Source organism: Onychostruthus taczanowskii, unplaced genomic scaffold (genome assembly GCF_017590055.1).
Source record: "Onychostruthus taczanowskii isolate IOZ18803 unplaced genomic scaffold, ASM1759005v1 scaffold89, whole genome shotgun sequence".
Classification (NCBI taxonomy): Eukaryota; Metazoa; Chordata; class Aves; order Passeriformes; family Passeridae; genus Onychostruthus; species Onychostruthus taczanowskii.
Window position 1 is genome coordinate 1,954,821 of NW_024506882.1, and position 21,539 is coordinate 1,976,359.

At 40.1% G+C, this 21,539-nt stretch overlaps 1 protein-coding gene across 12 annotated transcripts in view; it reads left to right on the top strand.

Moving 5' to 3' along the window:
• Positions 1-21,539, top strand: part of BCAS3 (BCAS3 microtubule associated cell migration factor) — a 300,833-nt gene that overhangs the window by 2,994 nt on the left and 276,300 nt on the right. For all 12 annotated transcript variants that reach the window (XR_005954169.1, XM_041425421.1, XM_041425419.1 and 9 more), the window contains 5 exons: positions 1,239-1,293; positions 2,653-2,725; positions 3,505-3,611; positions 10,750-10,831; positions 17,054-17,126. Coding sequence is in view for 11 of the 12 variants with exons in the window: in XM_041425421.1 (XP_041281355.1) it covers positions 1,239-1,293; positions 2,653-2,725; positions 3,505-3,611; positions 10,750-10,831; positions 17,054-17,126 (390 nt within the window). In the remaining variant the exon portion in view is untranslated. The remainder of the gene's footprint in view (positions 1-1,238; positions 1,294-2,652; positions 2,726-3,504; positions 3,612-10,749; positions 10,832-17,053; positions 17,127-21,539) is intronic.

Below are 21,539 nucleotides of genomic sequence, written 5' to 3' on the forward strand. Positions count from 1 at the left end.
TCAGAGAAGAATCAGCACAGAAGAAACCACAGCTCAGTTTGTAAGGCCTCAGCCTAGAGCTGAGTGGGACAATCTGGGATGCAGAAATCCTGGCATGGTTTGGTCATGGGCTGGAGTAGGCTTTCTGGAATGTAAAACTTCATATTTCAGATTTATCTCTGTTTTCAAAGAGGTGTTGCAGCATTTGGGTTCAAGTATCTTCTGTATGCTTGTGTGTAGACCTAAATTCTCCAGAGTGCTGCGTTTTTCAGTGCTAAACACTTCTGGTTTTATTAAAACAATCTTGCACAGCTTCAGAAAACAGCACTTTTGGCCATCCAGAGTTCCTAATTTACAGTTCTCCTTTGTTGCTATGAGAAATCTTGAGTTGGCACAGGAAAAATTACAACAGCACAAAAGTTAATTTCGGAGCCGCCGAAGCTGTTGCCTAAAGAAAACCTGAAGGCTTTTCTTAAATCATCTCAGACTTTTCTGAGGGTAGCTCTTGTTGCCAGCGTGTCTCAAGTGTTCCTCATGGCTCAAAGCACCAAATTTCTGCAGGGTTTCAGCAGCCTCTGTGCTGCTCTCAGCCCACGCTGTGGTTACTCAGCCCTTGCACAGGGACAGGCTGCTCAGAGCACTGCCTTAACTCTGCCTCAGAAAATGCATCTTGCACTGTAAACCCTCCCCAGTGGATGCTGCTGGTGAACTTCCAGCAGGGAATGAGCTTCCCAAGCTGTACAAAGTCACCTGGGAATGCCTCTCCTTGCTGTTAGGGAGGGTTTTGTTCCATCCCCTGCCCCTGAGCGCTGCCAGCTTTGTCCATCGTGCACAGGAGCTCTGGGAGTTTGTTTGTGCCACCAGGAGAGCTCCAGTCATTGTTGAAATCCTCATTTTCATCTTTCATTCAAGTAGAAAAATCCCTGAGGAATGATTTCCAAATCCCTGTATCACTTCAGGCCCCTCTGATGCGGAGAACATGGCTTATTCCTTGAGTTTAGATTTTATACTTCCCCCCCAAGCAGTTATTCCATCAGCAGCTATCACTTGGCTTTTTTACAGACTTTTATTACTCTTAGTCCTTTCATAACTTACAGGCCACAATGAATATTATCAGAATTTGGCAGCAAAAATAAGTGCCTGCATTAGTATTCTGCTATGTGCTAAAGGTTGCCCCATGCTTCCTTTTGCTGACCTAATTTAATAATTCATGACCATTTCTGAAGTCCTTTGGCTGAAATTCTCCTTCTGTTTTCCAGGGAACAGTCCTACATGGAAAGTGTTGTTACCTTCCTCCAAGATGTTGTGCCACAGGTAGGGTGTGGATCTTTAAAACCACTTTTTTTTTTCAGTGCACAAAAAAGCAGAGTCAGGGATCCTCACTCTGCTTTGTAAATTTATTTATTTAATCTGATAAATGAATAAATGAATGAATGAATAAATAAATAATTTTAATATGTTTATTTATATATTTTAGTATGTTTATATATAATTAATATGGCACTGGAATGGTGCCTTCCTGGTTGCCCATGGGCCTCCCAGTAGCAGAAGGGAATTAATTTTGTTTTACTCTTTGGGAAAGCTGTAGAGGAGCACTGCAGCTGAATTTAGCTTCAGGAAATGATCCTGATTCTGATTCCAAGGAATGATTTAGTGTCTTGTTTCCTCATGAATTTCCTCTTAGGAATTCCCAGTGCATTTATTCTGTAATAATACAAAAACAATGCCCTCAGTAATAGCAATTTGTGAAATGAATTTTGGACTCAGGGTTAAAATTAGACATAATGAAAGTTTCAATTAAGAGATTGCAGCATTCCACAGCTTCCCATTCCCCCTCTCTGGTTAAAGGACACAGTCTGTGTTTTATTTTCCACATCAGCTTGCCTTGGAAGCGTGGAATGTGATTTGTTTTGGAAAGTAAACCCCACACTTATTTTTTAAATTTGTATTTTTAGTCCGTGTTGTTGCTTTTCTGGCATGTATAAAGTGATTATACAAGATGTGTTCATATTTAATCCCAAATAGTGCTCAGTATTTTGTTGTAATTCATTTGGAAGTGATGGTATTTCTGCTGGTTCCTGCTACCACAGCTTCTCCTGAGGACTGTAAAACCTCCAGGCTGGAAACACTGCAAGTCTCACTCCACAATTCCTTTTTGTATCTCATCTTTTTATGGGAATCTGTAGAACACAGGGCTGAAACATGGATCTGTTCTCCTGGAATTGCAGTTTATTCTCTTTTAAATGGCTGCATTAAAGTTGTCACAAACAGAACTGAAAGGTGTCAGTAATATAAACTGTGTAGTAAAGGTCTCTTTCTTCCCTCAGTCTGCCTTGCAAAGCTTTTAAGTGAATTAAAGAGAATTTTAATGATAAAACACCTCATGTGAGAACTTCCAACACTGCTGAAGTTAAAGACTGTAGAAGCCACTGTGTTTAATTTTATTAACTCAGCTCTAAGTCACCTGGCATTTCTTGCCTGCCCCAAGATTTATTATAAATATTTTGTCATTCCTGCATCAGTGAGTGATGTTCAGCATGGTTGTGTTGTGTGAATACTGGTGACAGTAAGCTGCATGGATCATGATTGTGGTTTTTAATATAATTCCTTCTTACAGGGGGAGGAAAACCACTGTTAATCTTCCCTGTTTCAACCCTTTTGCTTTTTGTCCAGGCCTACAGTGGAACCCCACCAGAAGAGAAAGAGAAAATTGTCTGGGTCAGATTTGAAAATGCAGATTTAAATGGTATGGCTTCATTTTCTCCCACTTGTTCTTGTGAGTTTTGGGTCCATGTGCAATAATTCCAGTCAGATATTCCAGTATAGAATAATGATAAACATTATGATTTTCTTGAGTAAAAGCCCTCTTAAATGACATTTTTAACCATGAGAGAATGAGCAAAGCTCACTGAAAGCATGGAAGTATCAGAGACAGAGAAGATTTATTTGGGGTGGTGAAAGAGGCTTTTTCCAGGCCCAGTCAGAACAGGCTGCATAAAATAAATGTAAACACCACATGAAGGGTTCTGAAGAATATTCCAAAGAGTTTTGTTATATGAACCTAAAAAGGAAATGCCTGAGAGTTTATAAAAAAATAAAGGGAAAACAAACCACAAGCAAACAAACCTTAACTGGCCAAAGATAGCCATAAAGCCACGTGGAGATTATAGATAATTTCTAGTTTTAATAACCCTGATTTAGGTTCACTCTCACTCCATCTCTAACCTTCCTTTAAAAAAAAAAGGGAACAGGGATAAACAGGTGGAAGAGCTCAGTCTGAAAGAGGAATCAGTCACCATTTTCTTTTAGACCATGCTGTTATCCAGTAAATTTTTCTCCAATATTTTAAATTTTGAAGCTTTCTCTTTGTGAAACTTTAAGAATATATTTCAGTGTTGCTCCAGCATGAAAACGTAAAGCACTGTGGTTGCTTTTAGTTCTGACAACTGAGGGAACACCATCAAATGTTGCTGAGAGCTTGATCCTTTCTCCTAATAATGGCTTTGCTGTTGAAATGTCCTTCAGATACATCCAGGAATATGGAATTCCATGAAATCCACAGCACTGGGAATGAGCCCCCGTTGCTGCTGATGATTGGCTACAGCGATGGGATGCAAGTGTGGAGCATACCTGTGAGTTCAGAGCTCACCCCTCCTTCCTTCTCCTTTTCCTTGTCAATTTTGTGTTCCAACTTGAGTATTTCACCTTGAATTTCTCCCACTGGGGGAAAAGAGCCAACACTTCCCATCAGTGTCTCGTGGATTGTGTGTGGTGTGTTTATCTTCAGATAATCCTGAGCACAGCTCAAACACTTCAGTTCATGTACCTGCAGATTTTTGAGGGCTTTTTACACATTATTCCTGCTAAGTCCATTTCCACCCTCAAACTGGGAGCGGTGTTTGCCATTCTGGAATAGTTTCTAGCCCCAAAACAAAACTGGATTTTGTTTTTTTAACAGAAAAGAATAACAGAAAACAGAATAAAACCAGAATAAAACAGAATAAAAACAGAGAAGAATAAATAATAAAAAAAAAAAACAACAGGATTTGTTTGTCCCAGGAACTCCAGTATGACAGTATCAATAGTATTTTACAGTCACGTTTGTCATGGACATGATTTGCAATTTTAATTTTATGAAGGCCTCTGTTGCATATGGATTTGATTTCATGCTGTCATCCCCATCCCCTGGTTTGTGTTGCAGAGTGGTTTATGGGGCACGTGGTCTTCATTTGGGGAATTTCCCCCAAATTGCTCAAAATGAGAGAATAAAGTTGAGTACAGTAGGCCATAAAATTCTGAACTTAAAAAAGCAAAATTGCTCACAACACTCTATCCTTCAGAATAAGGCAGAGAGGATGGAGTTCTTTCCCTTTGGAAAATACATTGTTTTTTAAAGAAATGTGTACATTTTACAACTTTCTGTGTAGAACATGTGTTTGTATATTGGGTTGCTTAGAAAACAAAGTTAATTACTACAGCAGAAATTCAGTTTAATTGAGTTTTATGGGCGTGGTAGGGCTTTCCCCCTCTTTATTGCATCTCATTATCCTCTTGATTGCATCTCATTAGCACGAATGAGGAAATAAGCTGGTGAGGTTTTGTCCTTGAAGGAATGTTTAAAAGAAATGGAACGAGACCTAATATACTTCGCTAAATTTCAGTATTTTGGAACTGTTTATTATAATTTAGGAACTTGAACTGAAACTTGGGAAGATTTCAGCCAAAAATGGGATTTTCTCTCGCGCTGCGTTACACCAAGTGTCCACACGGGGGCGCTGGGACACCGAGCTAAGAGCGGCAGCACCGCCTCATCAATCATCAATTAATTAATTAATTAATTACTATACCCTGAGCATCACATCGGCTTGTGCTCAATTATCCTCACAAAACATCCCGTTTTACCCAGCTGAAATGTTTTTATCCGAAAGAACCTGTGTTTTCTGCTAAAAAAAGGGATATGTGTTGCTATGGATGGATGTTTTAATTTTCTTTCTATCTTTTTATTTTCTTTTTTTTTCCTTCCTTGTGTCCAAATGAGCCACAAGTTAGGCCATGGAATACCTGATTTTGTCTTCTTTCTAGCAGAACCATACAGCCAGGCTATGTTTTTTTTCCCCCCCCAATGTATTTAACTTCTTCATCTTTCCTAGCTTTTGATAGTATTTGCTATTTCAGGAAAAAATAACAAAAATTAATTTGCAGGACAGCATCTCTCAGTGTTGTTCAGTTTTTGCAGAAGTATGAGCAGGGGGGAAGTGCAGTGAAATGGAGAAAATGCCAAATGTGGAAATATTTTACCATCCACCTTCAGAATGTCAGCTGTGGGGACATTGCATCATTTTGCCAACCCTTTATTATTTTATATTCTGTGAAATTCTGAGAGCACAGCCAGGGAGGTGCAGCTTGGACCTGGACACTTTGTGTTAGAGCAGTGTTGGAATGGCTCCTCTGGTAGATTTTCACAGAATAATGATCTTTAACATCAGCTTTAAGTATCTTTGCTGAGCAGGATTTGTATATCCAACAAATTTAGAGGGAACATGAACTGGAGGAGGTTTTCACAAACTGGAGGGGGTTTTTCATAAACTGGAAGGGGTTTTCCACATTGTTGCTTCTCCTTTGTGTTTCCCCCCCTTGCTCAGCCTGAGCACAATAAAACCTGGCAGCTATGTGATTGACTTAATATTTAAGAGCTTATTTGGCAACACTTTTTTGTGCCCTTCTATTACACAAACCTTCCTTCTTGGCCCAACTATTTAGCTTGTAATTAAGCAATGTTATTCCAGCTAAGGGAAAAAAAAAAAAACCCAACAAAACCCCAACCCTGCATTCTCCAGCTTAATCTGCAAAAGCAACAATCTGACATTTATGTGCAAATCTCCTCAGGAAAGTCATTATCTGTAGCATTGTGCTTTTTTATTCCTACAATTGGCCCTCTATTCAGCACTTAATAACGTGTTGCAGGCAGCAGGGGTTGTGTGTGAGTGATTATGAAGTGTTTATGACAGCTCCTAAGCCCACACTCCTGCTAATGGTGCTACATGGCCTTGCCCACACCTCTCTGCAGTGTCTCTGCGAGCTGAGAGTGCTTTCACATTAACATCTCCTCCCGGGAAGATCTTTGGAGTACAAAAAGTGTGATTTGCAGGATGGGAGATGCCATTAGGGCGCCTTCAAAGGGCTCGGGGTGGTGTTTGGGGGAGCCTGGCTTTGGAAGTGCAGCACAAGGTGTCCATCCCAAGGGTTGGGCTTTGATCTCTGCTCTCACATGGGGGTGGGAAGGTTAAAAGTGGGCTTAAAATACTCCTGCCTAAGTGGGGAGGAATCTGGGGATACACTAGGAGTTCCTGTTTGATAATGGAGTTGTGTGTTTTGTTTGGAATTTGGTTTTTTGCCTTGCTCCCAGTTTCATGTTTCAGAGACAACTGGAACTGCTTTTTGCCTGATGTGGTTTCCAAGGATCTGTTCTAGATGTTCCTGTTCAGGGAATGCACGTTGGCTGCTTTTTTTTGTTTGTTTTGTTTTTCATTGTAGGCTGGGAGTTTCAGAAGTAGCAAAATCATCTTGGTGTAATGGTTCTTGTGACAATTAACAAAGAAACTTATCACATCCCAAGCTGCAACCCTTCCTCTGTCCAGGTCTCTTTCCAGAGGGAACCACTTGCATGTGCCACTCAGAAAAATGGAGTAAAGATCTGACCTAGTGACCCTGAAAAATGTCTGAGGACACCTATGCAAATCATTTGGGTTTTTTACACTGAAGAGGCACCAGTGTGCAAGACATGTGGTTTTATAAAACTTCTGATTCCATTAGCACTGCCATAATTTAAAGAACTAGGTGCAACTTCATCCTCAGTCCAGCCACTAGAATAACACTCCTTGAGCATCTAAACTGTTACAATCTCTAGATAATTACAGAGATCTGGTTTGAATGGAAGAGCTGAGTGAATTTCTAAACTAAAGTGGTAAAATTTGTTCCTTTTCTTCCAGTCCTTCCTTACTTTCTCAGCAGCAGCATGACTGGAAGTTGCCTTTAACCCACATGCAGCAATATTTGGTGGTGGTATCTATTAATTGCTTATTATCATATTATAATGTCATATCATGATATCTTCATGTATAAAACATGCATCAGAATATTTAAAAACAACCTCCAGATCATTCCCTTTTCCTGTTACACATTCCCCAGTTTCCATTTCTAGATTTGCACAGTTGTTCAAGCATTGAGTTCCCAACTCCATTTCGTTTCACTTTGGTGTATGTTTGCCCTTTTTTTTTTTTACATTTTTTTTCACCATGTGAAAACCATTTTCTCTGGTTGGAAAATATTACTTGTCCTTGGTGTGAACAAAATTTCCTTTGTTCAGCTTTTTTTTTATGGGTGCAAACTGGTGTGCTCCAAACAATGCAGCTGTGCCATCAGAAATTACCCAGTGCTGCAGACTCCTGGCCTGTCATGTTTTAAGCAGTAGCTCAAGATCTCTTAAGTGAGGGAGAAGATTCTTCTCCCTCCTTTAATGAAGACTTTTTTGGGGGGTTGGAATCCTTTGCTTCCAGCCTTCCCTGTAGGTCTGGGAGTTGTGGTTGATGCCAGGATTTGGGAAAGCTGAGATGTTCTACCAGAGCAGCTTGGAGCCGTCATTTTGGATTCCCTCTTCCCTGCAACGAGTACCTGAAGCTGCTTTTACAGCTTAATATCCAATTCTTGAAACCTGTTTGGAAATATTCTTGGCTTTTGGAATGGGAAAGAAAAACTTTTAAGAGCTCTGAGAGCTGCCACGGGGACTTGCTACTTAGCTGGATCCAATCCAGCATGGCAGCCACAGCCTCGTTTCTCACAGGTGCTTTTTGAAGAATTTAGAGCTCTGTTTTCAATTCATGAGCTCTATTTATGTTTTGTCTGTGCATGAGAGACTGTGGGGCTCCAGGGACTGGTAATGGGATGTGGAGCCTTTGGCTGGGAGGTGGCAGCCCACGGGTGACCCCCTGTCCCCTCAGCGTGCAGTTCCTGGTCCCTCTTGGGTTCCTGGTGGGGAGAGTGTCCCATTCTCAGGGGCTGAGCACTGAGGTAAGGGCTGGAGTGGCAGAAGGTCAGGCCACACAATCTCTGTCCCCCCAAGGAGGTGCTTGCAGGCAGATTGGATCTGTGGACCTCAGCAATGAAGTTTTATCCATAGATAAATGAAGGGCATTAGCATTAACCACACTTAGTTCTGGGGTTTGTAAGATTTTTGTAAGACTGCAAACAGCAGAAGCTTCTGGTGGTGGTGTTTGAAAGAAGTTAATTGGAATTCAAAGAAAATCTTCAACTCGAAGCCCTAATGCATTTTTCAGTGCCAAGCAAACCAAGGAACAACCAAGCTCTTACTAATTCATGGCAGACGCAGCATGCAGTGTCTTCCATGAGTCCCTGTCTCAGCAGAACAGTTAAGGACACACAGCTTAAATCCCCTGAAAAAGCTGTTACTTTGTGAAACTAGTGTTTTAATGGGATCAGTGTTGTAGTGTCACATCCAGATTTTTTGGAAACTTTATTTTGTGCCTGTTAGAGAATTTGAATTTTCTTTACAAGCGAGATGCTGGTGGTTGGGTGGCACCCTCCACTGGGGGTGTATCTTAAAATGTGATCCTTTTTTAGCTCCCAAGAGTCAGCAAATGCTGAGCACTTGAGCTGCAGAGGCTGAACCCAAACCATTCCATGATTTAGAATGCTGCAGGGACTGAGCAGAGGACCTGTTAACCTACAGTGCTCTCAAAACAGGGGCTAAATACCTGTAATCTCCTCTTAGTCACTGTAGGATCCTGTGCCTTTTGTTACTCCATTTAACCTTACTTTCTGTAATTTCCCCCCAGTATAAAATAATAAATTATCTTTAAATAATGAATATTAATTATTCAAAAGTTACTCCATTACATGCATGAGAAGAGCTGGGCTGGGATTTCCATGTTTAATGCTTCAGTACAAATAAACTTCTTTTGTATTTGGACATTTCTAGCTTTTCTTTGCAAGTCTCAAGTTTAAGCTCTGCCAGGTCTTGGCACCCCAGGCTGGATAAACATTCTCCTGGAGTTCAGGATATTTAAGAGCAGAACCTGAGTTAAGAAGGTTTGGCCCTCTCAGTGTGTCTTCCTTTGGGGACTGGAACTTTTTGAAGTAGATTGGAGCTGGGGCTGGTGTGCTGGCAGGGATAAAAAGCAGAGGGAGGTGTGTGAGCTGCTTGGGATATTTTATGGGAATCACTCCTTCCCTACCTTTGTTGTGCTGGTTCCTTTCCCTCCTGTTTTCATTCCTAGCCAGAGATGTGCATACACGTGTGAAACAGCATTTTCATGGTTTGGGGGAAAAATCTTTAATTGCCAATAATAATAGTTCCCAAACCTTCTATTTTTCTTCTTTTCCATTTCCTCCTTTCCCTTTGCATAGAGCTGCTGTGTTCCAGTGGACAGAAAACGTGCTGCTGTCTTAATTTTTTACATCTCTTTATTACTCTGTCCCTCTCTAATTTTCCTCATTTTCTGCTTAGCTGTGCTCTACGTTTTTCTGGGCTGTTTTTTCTGGATACAGATGTTTTCATCCAGAGGCTTTTTTTTTTTTTTTTCCTCCCCACTGCACTCCAAGCTCATGGCCAGTTAAAAGCCATCAGCAAACCTTTAGTGAGTTGGTGTCATTAACAGAGATTTTAATTGATAAACTGCTGGTTTAAAATGGGTTAAAGTGTTATTTCCCCACATTTGTGTAGCTTGTGTGTAATTCCAGGCTTAACAGGGAGAAGCAGCAATTCTCTGTATTGTGTGCAGAGTGGTGGCTTAGCTCTGTAGTAAATGGTATTTTCAAAGTGATTTTATTTATAATTGTGCTTCACGGGGTGGGTTTCATTCTCCCCCATGACCTAGAGCAGTGATAATAAATAACCAGGCAAGAGTGGATGTAAGCTGAGAGCCTGGAGTGCTGTACTTGGGATTTGCTGGTCAAACAGTAGGAGTATTTTAACTTTTTGGACGTGTGAGCTGAAGTGCAGAAAGAAATGGAAACAACCATTAAATGACATTTCCAAAAGTTCACTTGAATTTATAGTTTATTGATTCCTAAGAACCTTATTCCAAATCATGTTCTCTTCTGATATTGTAAGCTGCTTGTTTGGCAAAACTTTATGCCAGCCTTGGCTGTGTTCTGAGGCTCATTACATCTGTTTTAAGTTGTTGGTTAGCTGGAAATGAGCTTCATAATGTTTGCCATTTTCCTGGAGTTTGACGTTCCATATCGGATCCATTTCCAGGCAGTTATGAAAATACATTGAGTGACCATTGCAGGAAGTCTGGGAATTCATCTTAACTGCTTCTGGTTTAATCTTTTCAACATTGCCATCAGTGACAGGCTTAAGTAGCTTGACCACCAATTTTTAAACATGGTTTTCACACCTGGTGAGTTTGAAATGAACCAATATATTAAATTCTCCCAACTTTTTCCACCCGTGTTTGCCACTCTTGACTGATTTCTGGTGAGCTGGCATTTTCCTTTAGAACCGTGTGAAATGTGGGATAAATTTTTGGGAATTTTAGTCAGCTTCAAGTCTTGCTTCTTCCAAAACCTGTGTGGTCATGAACGGTCAATTCAAGACTTCTTATGTATATATTTTCAATTAGAAAAATAGCAGTGGTTGCTTAGGCAGAGTCATACCAATATACCTCCCTACAATGCCTTTCTAACTCCATCCTTAGCTATGGGACAGATGTGTTTTTGCAGGTGTAAATTGTTTTTTGGCCTTTGCAGATCAGTGGGGAGGCTCAGGAGCTGTTCTCGGTGCGCCACGGGCCGGTTCGAGCCGCTCGGATCCTGCCAGCTCCTCAGATCAGTGAGTACACCCCAAACATTCAGCACCCACACAGCTCTGCAAGGCTGCTGCTCCTCTCCAGTTAAACTAACAAGACAACAGGATTTGTGTTTTGGAGTGGCTCTGGCTTCTGATTATTTTACATTAACTTTACTCACTTTGGCCCTTTCAGTGGTTTATATTTTATCATCCTCGAGTGCAGCTCCTCTCTGCCTCTGCTTAAACACCATTTAATCAAGTCCTAAACCAAGCTGCTTAATTTAACAGGATTCTTCCAGAAGTTGAGTTAACCCTGAGAGGAACTTGCTGCAAAATCTGAGCAACTGTGCACGAACAAGCAAATTCCTTTAAAAAAATGACCCTGTTCAATCCAAACCCAATCTAATTGTTGGCTTCTGAAAGAACTGTTTGGGTCTAAATTAAATTGGTTGTTTTACTTTGTGGATGAAAAGAATTTGACCAAGGAGTTTGGGGACTATGCTGGGTTAGAATTTCTAGTAATATTTTATGAATTAATTAATAAACTCAAAAAATACAGCCTAAAACCTTAATATTTAAATTATTCATAGTAAATTGTACTGATTTTGTGTGTTTCAAAGAAAGTAAATGAAGAATGTTTAATGGACATACTATATTTTTTTTTGGTGATTTCCTAAGTAGAGGAATATGTGGCTGTGTAACTATGACAGGTTAAACTAACTTAGAGTGAAATACTTCCCAAGCCTTTATCCCATTTATTGGAACCCTGCATAATTCCCAAAGAGATTCTCTCTTGCTGTTATGTGTGTCATTGAGTGGTGGATGTCTGTGCCCTTCCTCTCTAGAAGGAAAAAAACAAAGGAGAAAGAAGTGGAAATGAAATGAAATGAAAATGAAGTAAATTAATTGAAGAACCTGGGAGTTCTGTTTTTTCTGGTATTAAAGCAGGTTTTTGATTTTTCGATCAAGTAAATCACACTCATGAACTCCTTCAAGCAATTATTGTCTTTCTGCCCCTAAATTCCATATATTTAGCATCTGACAATGATAGTTGTTACATTAGAAAACTATTCAAATTAGCTCATATTAAATTAAACCAAACCTTTTAAAAACATGTTTTGGTCTCTTTTTACATGGCTTAGTTTAAATAAATCTTTGATTAAAAGTACATGAATGTATCATTGACCAGTATCTGGAATCAGATAAAAGTAAAGCTGTAATAAGAGGCCTTAGATAACTAACTCATGAGCTTTAATGATTCTGAACGAAATAAAAGGAATTTGTAAAGGAGAAGCTGATTACCATCAGCAGGCTCAAACACTGTTTTACTGTAAAGCTGTAAAAAGGGAATTATTGAAAATAGGAGTCTCCTGGTGGATGGATTTGGCACGTTCCTAGAAACAGATCTGAGCTGGTGATAAGCAGCTCATTCCCAGGTGTGAAAGGAAAGCTCATGGCTTTAACTTGGTGACTTTACAGCAGCAGAACTTAATAGTTTGTCAACTATTTCATTAAAAAACTGCAGCCCTTTGATGTTAGATCCTCTGCCTCGTGGTGTGCCTCGTGGCATAATGAAGCCTTGTTTCAGAGGCATTATTTCATGCAGGGGATCTCCTCCAGCAGGTCCTGGGCAGCTCTGTTAGCTCCTGGAGCTGCTGGGACTGGCATCTGTGCTCTGCTCTGAGCCACCAGCCTGGGCTGGCTCAGCATCACTTTGGTGTCCTGCTCTGCAGCCTGGAGGAGATGGCCATGAGAAATGGAGGGGTTTCTGTAAATAATGCTAAACCTTCCAGATCTCAACCCCTCTCCTTGGTCAGGTCACACCTACCAGGGCCTTCAGTAGGCAGGGCTGTAATTATTCTGTGCAGTTTAATTATTCTGTGCAGTTTAATTATTCCGTGCAGTTTGCAATGTACATTTTTGGAGACTGAGGCTTTGCACTGTGACCAGATTTTGGGCTTGCAGAGCTCATATTTAGACTATGAGAACATCTCAGTCTGGACTCTGGCAGTCTTAGGGACAGGAATTCTGAGCTGTAATACCTCTGAGCCATCCTTGGCTCTTCTCCACTTCCACATCTGGGGGCTGGGCTGGGGTTAGGGTTGTTTCCATGTGTCCAGGTCTGGATTTTCTGTCAGTGCTGAGGCAGTGATACATTTATTTCAGTTACCTTTGTTGTTCTTTCACCTACAAAATCAGAATACTGATGCTTTCTGAAGGAAGTCAGTGCTAGAATCTCCCATTTTTTATTACTTATCCCAGGTCATTTTACAAACCCCTGGCCAAATACCTGCTTTGCCTTGTGCTGTCCCATTTGTCAAGGTAGAGCTGCATAGTTTAAAAATCAATCAAGAGCCTGAGAAAGCCAGGGAGCAGCTCTGTGTGTGGCAGTTCCTCTCAAAGGGGTGACAGGCTGGTGTGGTGAACTTTAGATCAGTGGGTGTCTGTAAAACCTATTTCCATGTTTCAGCATTATGAAAATAAATTCCTCCAGCGAGCTGAATTAATTTATTGCCATTTTCTAGATTATGCTGCTTGCAGAGAGATGATATAATAGCCCTACATCTCTCAGTGAATTTGACTGTTCACTCAAATTGACTTATAAGTGGGGAAAAAAGCAAATAAAAAAAGGAAATAGAAGGAATGTGGAGGTACTAAAACCCATTGAGAGTTGAAATATTGCAGCAGATTTATCCCTGTTCTCCACTGCTCCCATCTTTGATGTTGGTAAAATTAAGATTTGAACCTCAAAAGCTGACTCAGGTTTATGTGCAGGTACACTTAAAGAGCTCTAATATTTAGGTTGCTTTCTAAAGGAAGGCAGATGTGAGGTTTGTGTATGTTCAGCCACTTGGGTGGTTCAGTGGTTTGAAATCCCCAAAAGGCCAAAATAATCCCAGGTTCTGTGTGGTGGAGGGGCTGGCCCTGCTGGATGGACAAGCAAGGTTTGGGGTGGTTGTGCAGGTGTGTGTCTGAGTTCTGCTGTTCTCCCACTGTTCCCTGGGGTTTTTGGGATAATGAATGGGAATGTCTGTGGATTATGGAAATTACAGACTGGAATTATCCAAGTAAATCTCTTTTAGAGAGATTACAGGGGAGAATTTTGGGGTGCAACACTGTAAAATCCCAATTTCTTCGAAGCTTTGGCCTGACCTGTGTTTCCTCATCACGTCATAAATGAAATAAAAGAATTATTTAATTGTTCTCTGGTGCTTTAGACCAGTGCACCTGAAACTTTCACCCAGCTGGGCTGAGAGGGAATTCCAGCCTGGGGCATTCCCAGGTGCTGCTGGGCTGCTGCAGGACCAGAAATGCCACAAGATTTCCAAGGAAAAGATGGAAAGGAGAGGGGTTTAGTGGAGCAGGAGCAGCACTCATTATTAAATGGGACTGATCAGTGGAATTACACACCAGGAAAATCCACCCCATGGTGCCTCTGCCCGCTGCTAAATAGGTCAGAGTGTGAAATTCATGCAGCACTTTTCTCCTGATGGCAAACCAGGGGCATTTCCAGAGTTCTGAGCAGCCTTTGAGTTCCTGTGACACCCACTGGCTTTCATTTTTATCCTGCACAAGGATGTGCTGGTTTTGGTGGTGTTCTCACTCTTTTTATTGGCATTATTGAGGGGCCTTAGCAGGCCCTGAGGTCCCAGTTCACAGTTTCATCAGCAGGACAGGGTCTAAGCTGCTTTGAGCTTAGTGTGGGTAACCTTTTGACTTCATAAACTTCTAAATGTTGATTTGTATGAAATTTCATTTAGCCACAGAGAGATTTTTTTTTGGTCCCTTTTTTTTTATTTTTTCAATTTTAAGCACACTAACTGAAGTGAGGTTTTTAAAAAACCAAACCTATCATTTAGCTAAATGGAGCTGTAGATAAGGTGGTGCCTTGTTGGCAGGAAGGGCAGTTTTCATTACTTTAATTGTGTGATTTGTCAGGATTTCCAGCATTTTATAAATGCTGTAGTGTTATATGACAGAGTTAAAAGGATTTAGAATGAAAGGAGTTTAAGAAAAAGACTTTGCAACAGGATTTCAATACTTTTTGTATTTGGGGGGATTTAGGGAGCTGTTTTTCATTTCAATTTTGTTAAACACTGTGTGTGCAGCAGGTGTGTGCAACGTCAGCGCCTCGCACATGCAAATAAACACAATTTTACAAATGAAAATTAATCCAGCAGAACTTGGGGGATTAAATGCCACCCCAGACCTGGGAGAGGCTCCTGCCTCCATTAGAGCCCAACACATGTCACTGTGCAATCTCATGGATGGGACAGCTATTAACCTGATTTAATGCCCTCAGAGGCCTCCCAGTAATGATCCTTTCCTGCACTATTAATATTTACATTCTGAAAGTATTGGAGTAGAAAATGGATTTTTTAAAATTGAGGGACTCGAGTCATTATAGACAGAAATCAGAAGTTTAAGCACCTATTGCAGAAATTTTGCAAATCTGTGCTGTGGGTATTAAATCTGGCATTGCTTTTGATTTGGGGGCACTTGATTCCCTGGACTCCCCCCCATCTTTTTCCTCCTTCTTTCCCCTTCCTGGTCATTAAACTAGACCATAAATAAACATCTGAATTTGTGTCTCTAATATATATCAATATATATATAAAATAATCAATATATATTATATATAATAATATATATTTGCGATCTAATATATATCAACATATATAATATATTGTGTATCTAATACAGTGAGAAAGAAGGAAAAAAAGTAGAGTTAAATACTTCAGGTAAAATCCTGGCTGCACTTAAATCAGTGTCAGAAGTGCTGGTAGTCAGCATTTCACCCTCCGTGCTGGGAGCAGAGCAAATGGAATTCATCTGTTACCTGCACTGAAGGAAACAAATTGGTTGCCAGACTCTTAAGGAGACTTTTATGTTTCATTTATCAATTTACAGGTCAGTACATACAGTACAGGTTTGACTCACCAAAGAGCTTGAAATAATAGGAATAAAAGGAAAATACATCTGGCTGGTTTAGGTTATTTGTAAAGCTATTGTTGATGGTGGAGTTATTGATGTGATCCATTTGACTTTATAAATACCCAAAGGTGTAGGAGGGAAGATTTTTCCTTGTACAGCTGAGAGGACTCAACAGTGTTTGTTACAAATTAATGCATGTACCTGAGTCATTAATAATTAACAACCTGCTATGTCAAAACATATATTGTTAATTGTGCCTTTCTGAGTAAATAATTTAGTTTTGTACAGCACTATTCAAGATTTAAATTTTGAGCAGACTATATCACGAATATTCTTTAGAGATCAAAGGGTTTGGTGTATAATGGAGAAAAGAAAATCCATTATTCACCACACATGTGCAGACCTATAGACAGATAATTAAAAAGGCAAAGGTTGAAAGAAAATGGAGGAAAGTTAGTAGTGGTGGTATTGGTTGTTACTTTGTTATTTAAGTTGGGTTGAAACATACCCTGGAATTCAGGGTATTAAACATTGTTCACAAGCAGAAGTGAGATTTTTCTTTTTTTTTTTAAACTCAATTTTAGTTTTATTTCTGTTTACAGCAGTAAAGCAAAGTTCTCCAAACTCTTAAAACCCCATTTTAAGAAGTGTGGCGTCTTTAACAGTCTGCCTGTGCTGGGGTGGAGGTGTGACTGAGCCTGGGGGCACAGCAGGGCTGGCTCCCAGTGCCAGGGCTGGTGTCCCTGGTGTGGGACAGCTGGCCCAGCCTGGCACAGAGCAGCTCTGCTGGGCTGTCAGCACCCCCAGGAGGGGATGGGATGTGCTCTAGGACTTGTGCTTCCACTTGGAGGTTGTTTTTTTGAAGGTTTCCATCTCCTGGTGGTGGAACAGCTTGATGTGGTTTGGATTTCATCTCCTGTTTTCTTGGGCACGGGGCAGGGGCTGCAGAGGCTGCTCTGAGGTTGGCACTCCTGGGTTCCATTTCTACAAACTGGAAACCAAGGTGTGAACCCAGGCAGAGCTGCAGAGAACTTCCTAAAAAACAATGAAAAGTGAGCAAGAGCCGCTTGTTCCAGTCACAGAATCCCAACCCTTGTGGGATGAACAGAAAATCACTGCCAAAGCCTGGCCACCTTTTGCTGCTTGTCTTCTTCTCATTTTCATCTCTCACACAGCTCTGCCTGTAATTTGAATTTCTGTCCCTTATCTTGCTCAAGCTGGCAGTTTTGTGTTATATTCAGTGTATTGGGCCCCAACCTGAACTCGGAAGCTGTACAAACAGCACATAGTGATTTGCTTTTTCTTTTCTTTTGTTTTCTCTCTTGTCAGGTGCTCAGAAATGTGATAGTTTTGCTGAGAAGAGGCCTCTGCTTGGCGTGTGCAAAAGCATTGGGTCTTCTGGGTAAGAATGTTTTCTGTGCATAAAAGGAATATATAAATTGCATTGCCATCTGAAGAGCCCAGCAGATGACATCTTTAAACTTTGTTCCTTTTTTCTTCATGGGATAACACTGGGATGTGATTTTAAACTATTTTTTTTGGTGTGTCAACATATATTTTCCTATGACTTAAGCTTTTGGAAAGGGATAAAAAAGAGACTCTTGATATAAAATAAATAAAGAGGTATTTAAGGTTTATTTTATTCTCAGTGGAATCACAACTTTATGATTAACCTTTTCTGATATTAATCCGGGTCAGAATTATTATTGTGAAGTGTTTTAAGCAATCTCTGTGTCTTAAAAAGTAATTTTTCAAGCAGCAAATGAATTACAAATACCAAGCATTTCATTGTTGCAGCCACACACTCTTTATTAGCAAAATACATGCTAAACCTCCTTCCTTGAGTTACAAAAATCAGTTTGCAGTCTTGTTTTATGCTCTCTCCAGAATTGTTGTATCACTGCTCTTATAAAAGAGGCCCTTGAGATATTTTATGCTTTATTCAGACAATGCACAGGATTTATATCTCTACCTACAGGAAAATATTTGCTTTTCAGGAGTAATCCTCTACACAGCCATTTAATAGCAGAGCAGTTGAAGTAAATCTTCTTACAGTTGTAAGACTAATTCTGTGCCACACCTTTTTCAATTAAGAATTTAATCACTGTGTGTGTGAAGGAAGAACTGTCAAATCTTTACCTTTCTCTGGTATTACTGTGTGAAATTGTAATATTAATGTTACCTGCCTCAAATGTTTGAATTAAAATCCACATAGGGCAGAGAAGTGATTCTCTTTTTCTTTATGTATTTACAACTTGCAAAAACTGGTTGATGGTGATTTTTCTTATTTTCTTCCCTGCTCTTTATTTATAAATTAGAGGTGCAAATGCTGCTCTGTCTTTATCCAAACAATGTATTTATATATGTAAAGGATATGTTGGTTTAGTAAAAATCTTTCACAATCTTGTTTTAGAAGCTGAGGTACCGGAGAAGTGAACAAACCCTGAAGATAATTATTTTCATTGTGTTATTGTATTCCTGTTAATGGAAAATAATTCAAAGGTTCTGGGCACTTTCTGCTATCCTCAAAAAAGAAAAGCCCCTCATGTGTTTTCAACACCATAATATTGTCATTTCCAAATAATTCTATGTTGTTACCATTATTAATTAACTCCCAGGTGAATTTCCTGATAATAGATTTTGTTTTCTATTCTTGTATGTGATCATTTCATACTCATCAACAAGATGGAACTTTTGCCTTATATCTGATTTTCTGGTGCACACATTTTTGTATTTTAAAAGTCACATTTTTCCAGCTAGTAAAATCACTGAAATGTTTCACAGGGGGGTTGGACTGCATGATTTTTAAGGGTCCCTTTCCAATCCAAACCAGTCTGTGATTCACTGTATAATCTTCTCAAAACAATTGTTTTCACAGCCCCCCAAAAGATGCAGTCCTGACACAGGAATGGGAAACAGATTGTGGTTTTTGGCTGGTATTTCTCTGCTGGTTTAGAGGCTGGTTCAGTCAACTTCAGTCTTAGATTACAAGATTTGCAAATTAAAAGGAAAACCAAAAAAGAAAGAATATCTGACTAAATATTGGGGTTGTGGAGGGTTGTAAAGACATGCCTGCTTGTTCCTGGTGATAAGACAAACAAATCTTTATAGACACACAAAATTAATTGATGGGTTTGGTGCATATTAATGCATTTCCTAGGTGGTGAAACATTAAGATATCCCTACCTTCCCCACATGGGTTATTGAAGCCATAGTTTGGAACAGACTGGATCTGTAAAAACACTTTCAAATACACCAGAGGGGTCCAAAATACATTACTTTCATTCTGCTCAAATGTAAATGTTAAATAAATACTTCAGTTTCACTAGCGGAGAAGTTTAAAGAGAAACTGACCAGGATAATTTTGTTTTAATTCAGATTATTAAAAAAACCAGTTGAGAATAAATGGAGACATTGCAAATTTGCCCTTCAGTAGATAATACAGGTAACAAGAAAGCTGAAAATAATGAAAATGACCATTCCAGGAGGGAAATAAAAGCACATGGAGGAGCAGGGACAGGGAGAAGGGGGCAGGGAAGCCAGAGCCCTTGTGCTGTCACTACATGCTCTTCAATCCTTTCTCCAGGTACTGGATCTCTGAGCCATCCTTACAAAAAGCATCTGATATTTTTGTGTCCTGTGTCCAAAGAGCCAAATCATTTTGCTAAAAGATTAGCAGATTATGCCAGAATCTTGCATGGGCAAGTATGATAATCAGCTAATGCAGGTTTAACTAATTAAACAATCAGTGATAGATGATTAAAAAATAAGAGTTTGAGGCCTTTGGGGAGTGTGCAGCAGCTCAGGCAGTGGCCTCTTCAGCAGCCTCTAGTCTGTGCTGGCTTTCCTGCTTATATTTTTAGAAAGATGAATTAATTTGATGGTATCAAGTGGTGGAAAATTTTGGATGACTTGAAGAATTGGATGGAGGTCATTCAAGGGCATGAGAAGCAAGAGGTAATCTTCATTAATCATGGGAGGAGAGAGGAAATTAGGGTAAATTAAAGAAGGAGGAGTAGTTGGAGCAAACAAAATGTGTAACTTTGGCTAGCCAGCATTTTTTTTTTCCCCTGCTGATCTGTTTACAAGGCAAATCAATTGACAGCAGATTTTCAGGAAGCGTGTGCTTTATTCTCATAAATAAAGCTACTGTGGATTAAATCCTGCTAACCTTAACCCAGCTTCAGCTCAGGAATGTGTTTATGGGAGTGCTCAGGTTTAGGAAGCAGCTTCCCATGAGTAACAGCACAATTAAAGCGTTAATATTTTCTCAATTAATATTTCAGAGTCATGTGAGCCTGCTCAGGGTCTGGCAGATCATGGGTAGTGCTAAAATCCAGTGTCCACTCCAAGTGTCTGTAGCTTTTAATGCTTCAGATGAGCTGGCTGGGAAATGATTTGTCAGACACAAACAGCAAAGCTCCTGCAAGGATCACCCAAGAGGAGGAAATGAGCTCTGGTGAATGAAGATTTTGTTCCCAGACACTGCTCAGGGGAACTCTTCCTGAAATGCCCTGAAATTTCAGAAATTTCCTCTGTTTTTTCTTGGTGGTGATGGTGAGGGCTCACCTGGCTCAGCCCTGCTGTGGGCTGTGCAAAGGGTGTGGTCACTGCAGATAGAAAATGCAGTTTGTTTTCTGAAATCACACAGAAAAATGGTCTGGGCCAGGTGGTTGTGATTTTCAGTTGTATTGGGCACTGTGAAATAGATTTCATGAAGTTTGTGAAGTATTTGTGGGCTTTTATTGAAGACTGTGCAAAACTCGGATTTTGTAAAGACTCTCAAGCCTAGAAATCAAATTTTATTTCATTATTGTATTCTAAAAAGTACAGTAGGACCTCTAAAGTTGGGCAAAACTCTCTCATTTCTGTTACCTTTGGGGATTTGAGTCCCAGAGGTTCTTGTGCTGCTGCATAACTGCAAAGCCTCATTAACTGCAGAGCTGTGTGGTGTCAGCTGCCTTGCAAAGACTTCCTTCCCTTCCAGCAGATGAAAAACATTTTCCTATTGATTTCTTTTGGGAAAATTCAGTTTAGCCTTAGCAGGTTGTGTGGTAGCTTTTAAGATCCTGAGAGAGTTTAAAGTAGTTTAAATTCCTTTTAGTGATGCTGGATGGGGTTGTTATGTACTAAAGACAGAATCTCCATCTTAAAAAGAGCCCTTCATTTTTTCTTATAAGTTGATTCTGTGATTATAAAAATATACTTTTTTGTAGTGTTGAAGTGGTGTTTGCTGGAAATTCTTTGAATTTTCTCATGGATTCCAATGCCAGGAGATGGAGCTTTAATGGAATAAGGTGGTGTTACCCTGTGTAAATACCAAGGGCAGGAAAGCTCTGGAGTTCCTCTGATGCTCCAAATGTTTGTCTCAGTGAACCTGAGTAAGAAATAACCTTTGAACTATAATAAACTGTTAATCTTGGATCAAAACTGGGAGAAAATGAGTATTTGGGGTCAAATCTTGACCAGCTGGTGAGAACCATGGGTAGTTTTGACCTTCTAAAGCTTTGATTTATGAAGCTGTAAAAAGATAAACCTTTTCCAAGGCATCCTCAGGATGCAGTGGAGGTTTGGGACAGCAGATTTCTGAGTGAGGCACAGTTTTGTTTTATTGCTGTTCCAACCCCTTTGTGTGTAGTGATGCAGGGAGGGGATGAAGGGATGGGAAGGATGGAGGCAAGGAAGTCCAGCTAAAACCAGCTGGAGCACAAAGCTGCCCCCAGTAACTTGTCAAAAGAAACACCACAGGGAAAAGATAATGCACAGCACCATTACAGGCAGGGCTGCCACTTCCAGGGCCACTTTAAATTCCACT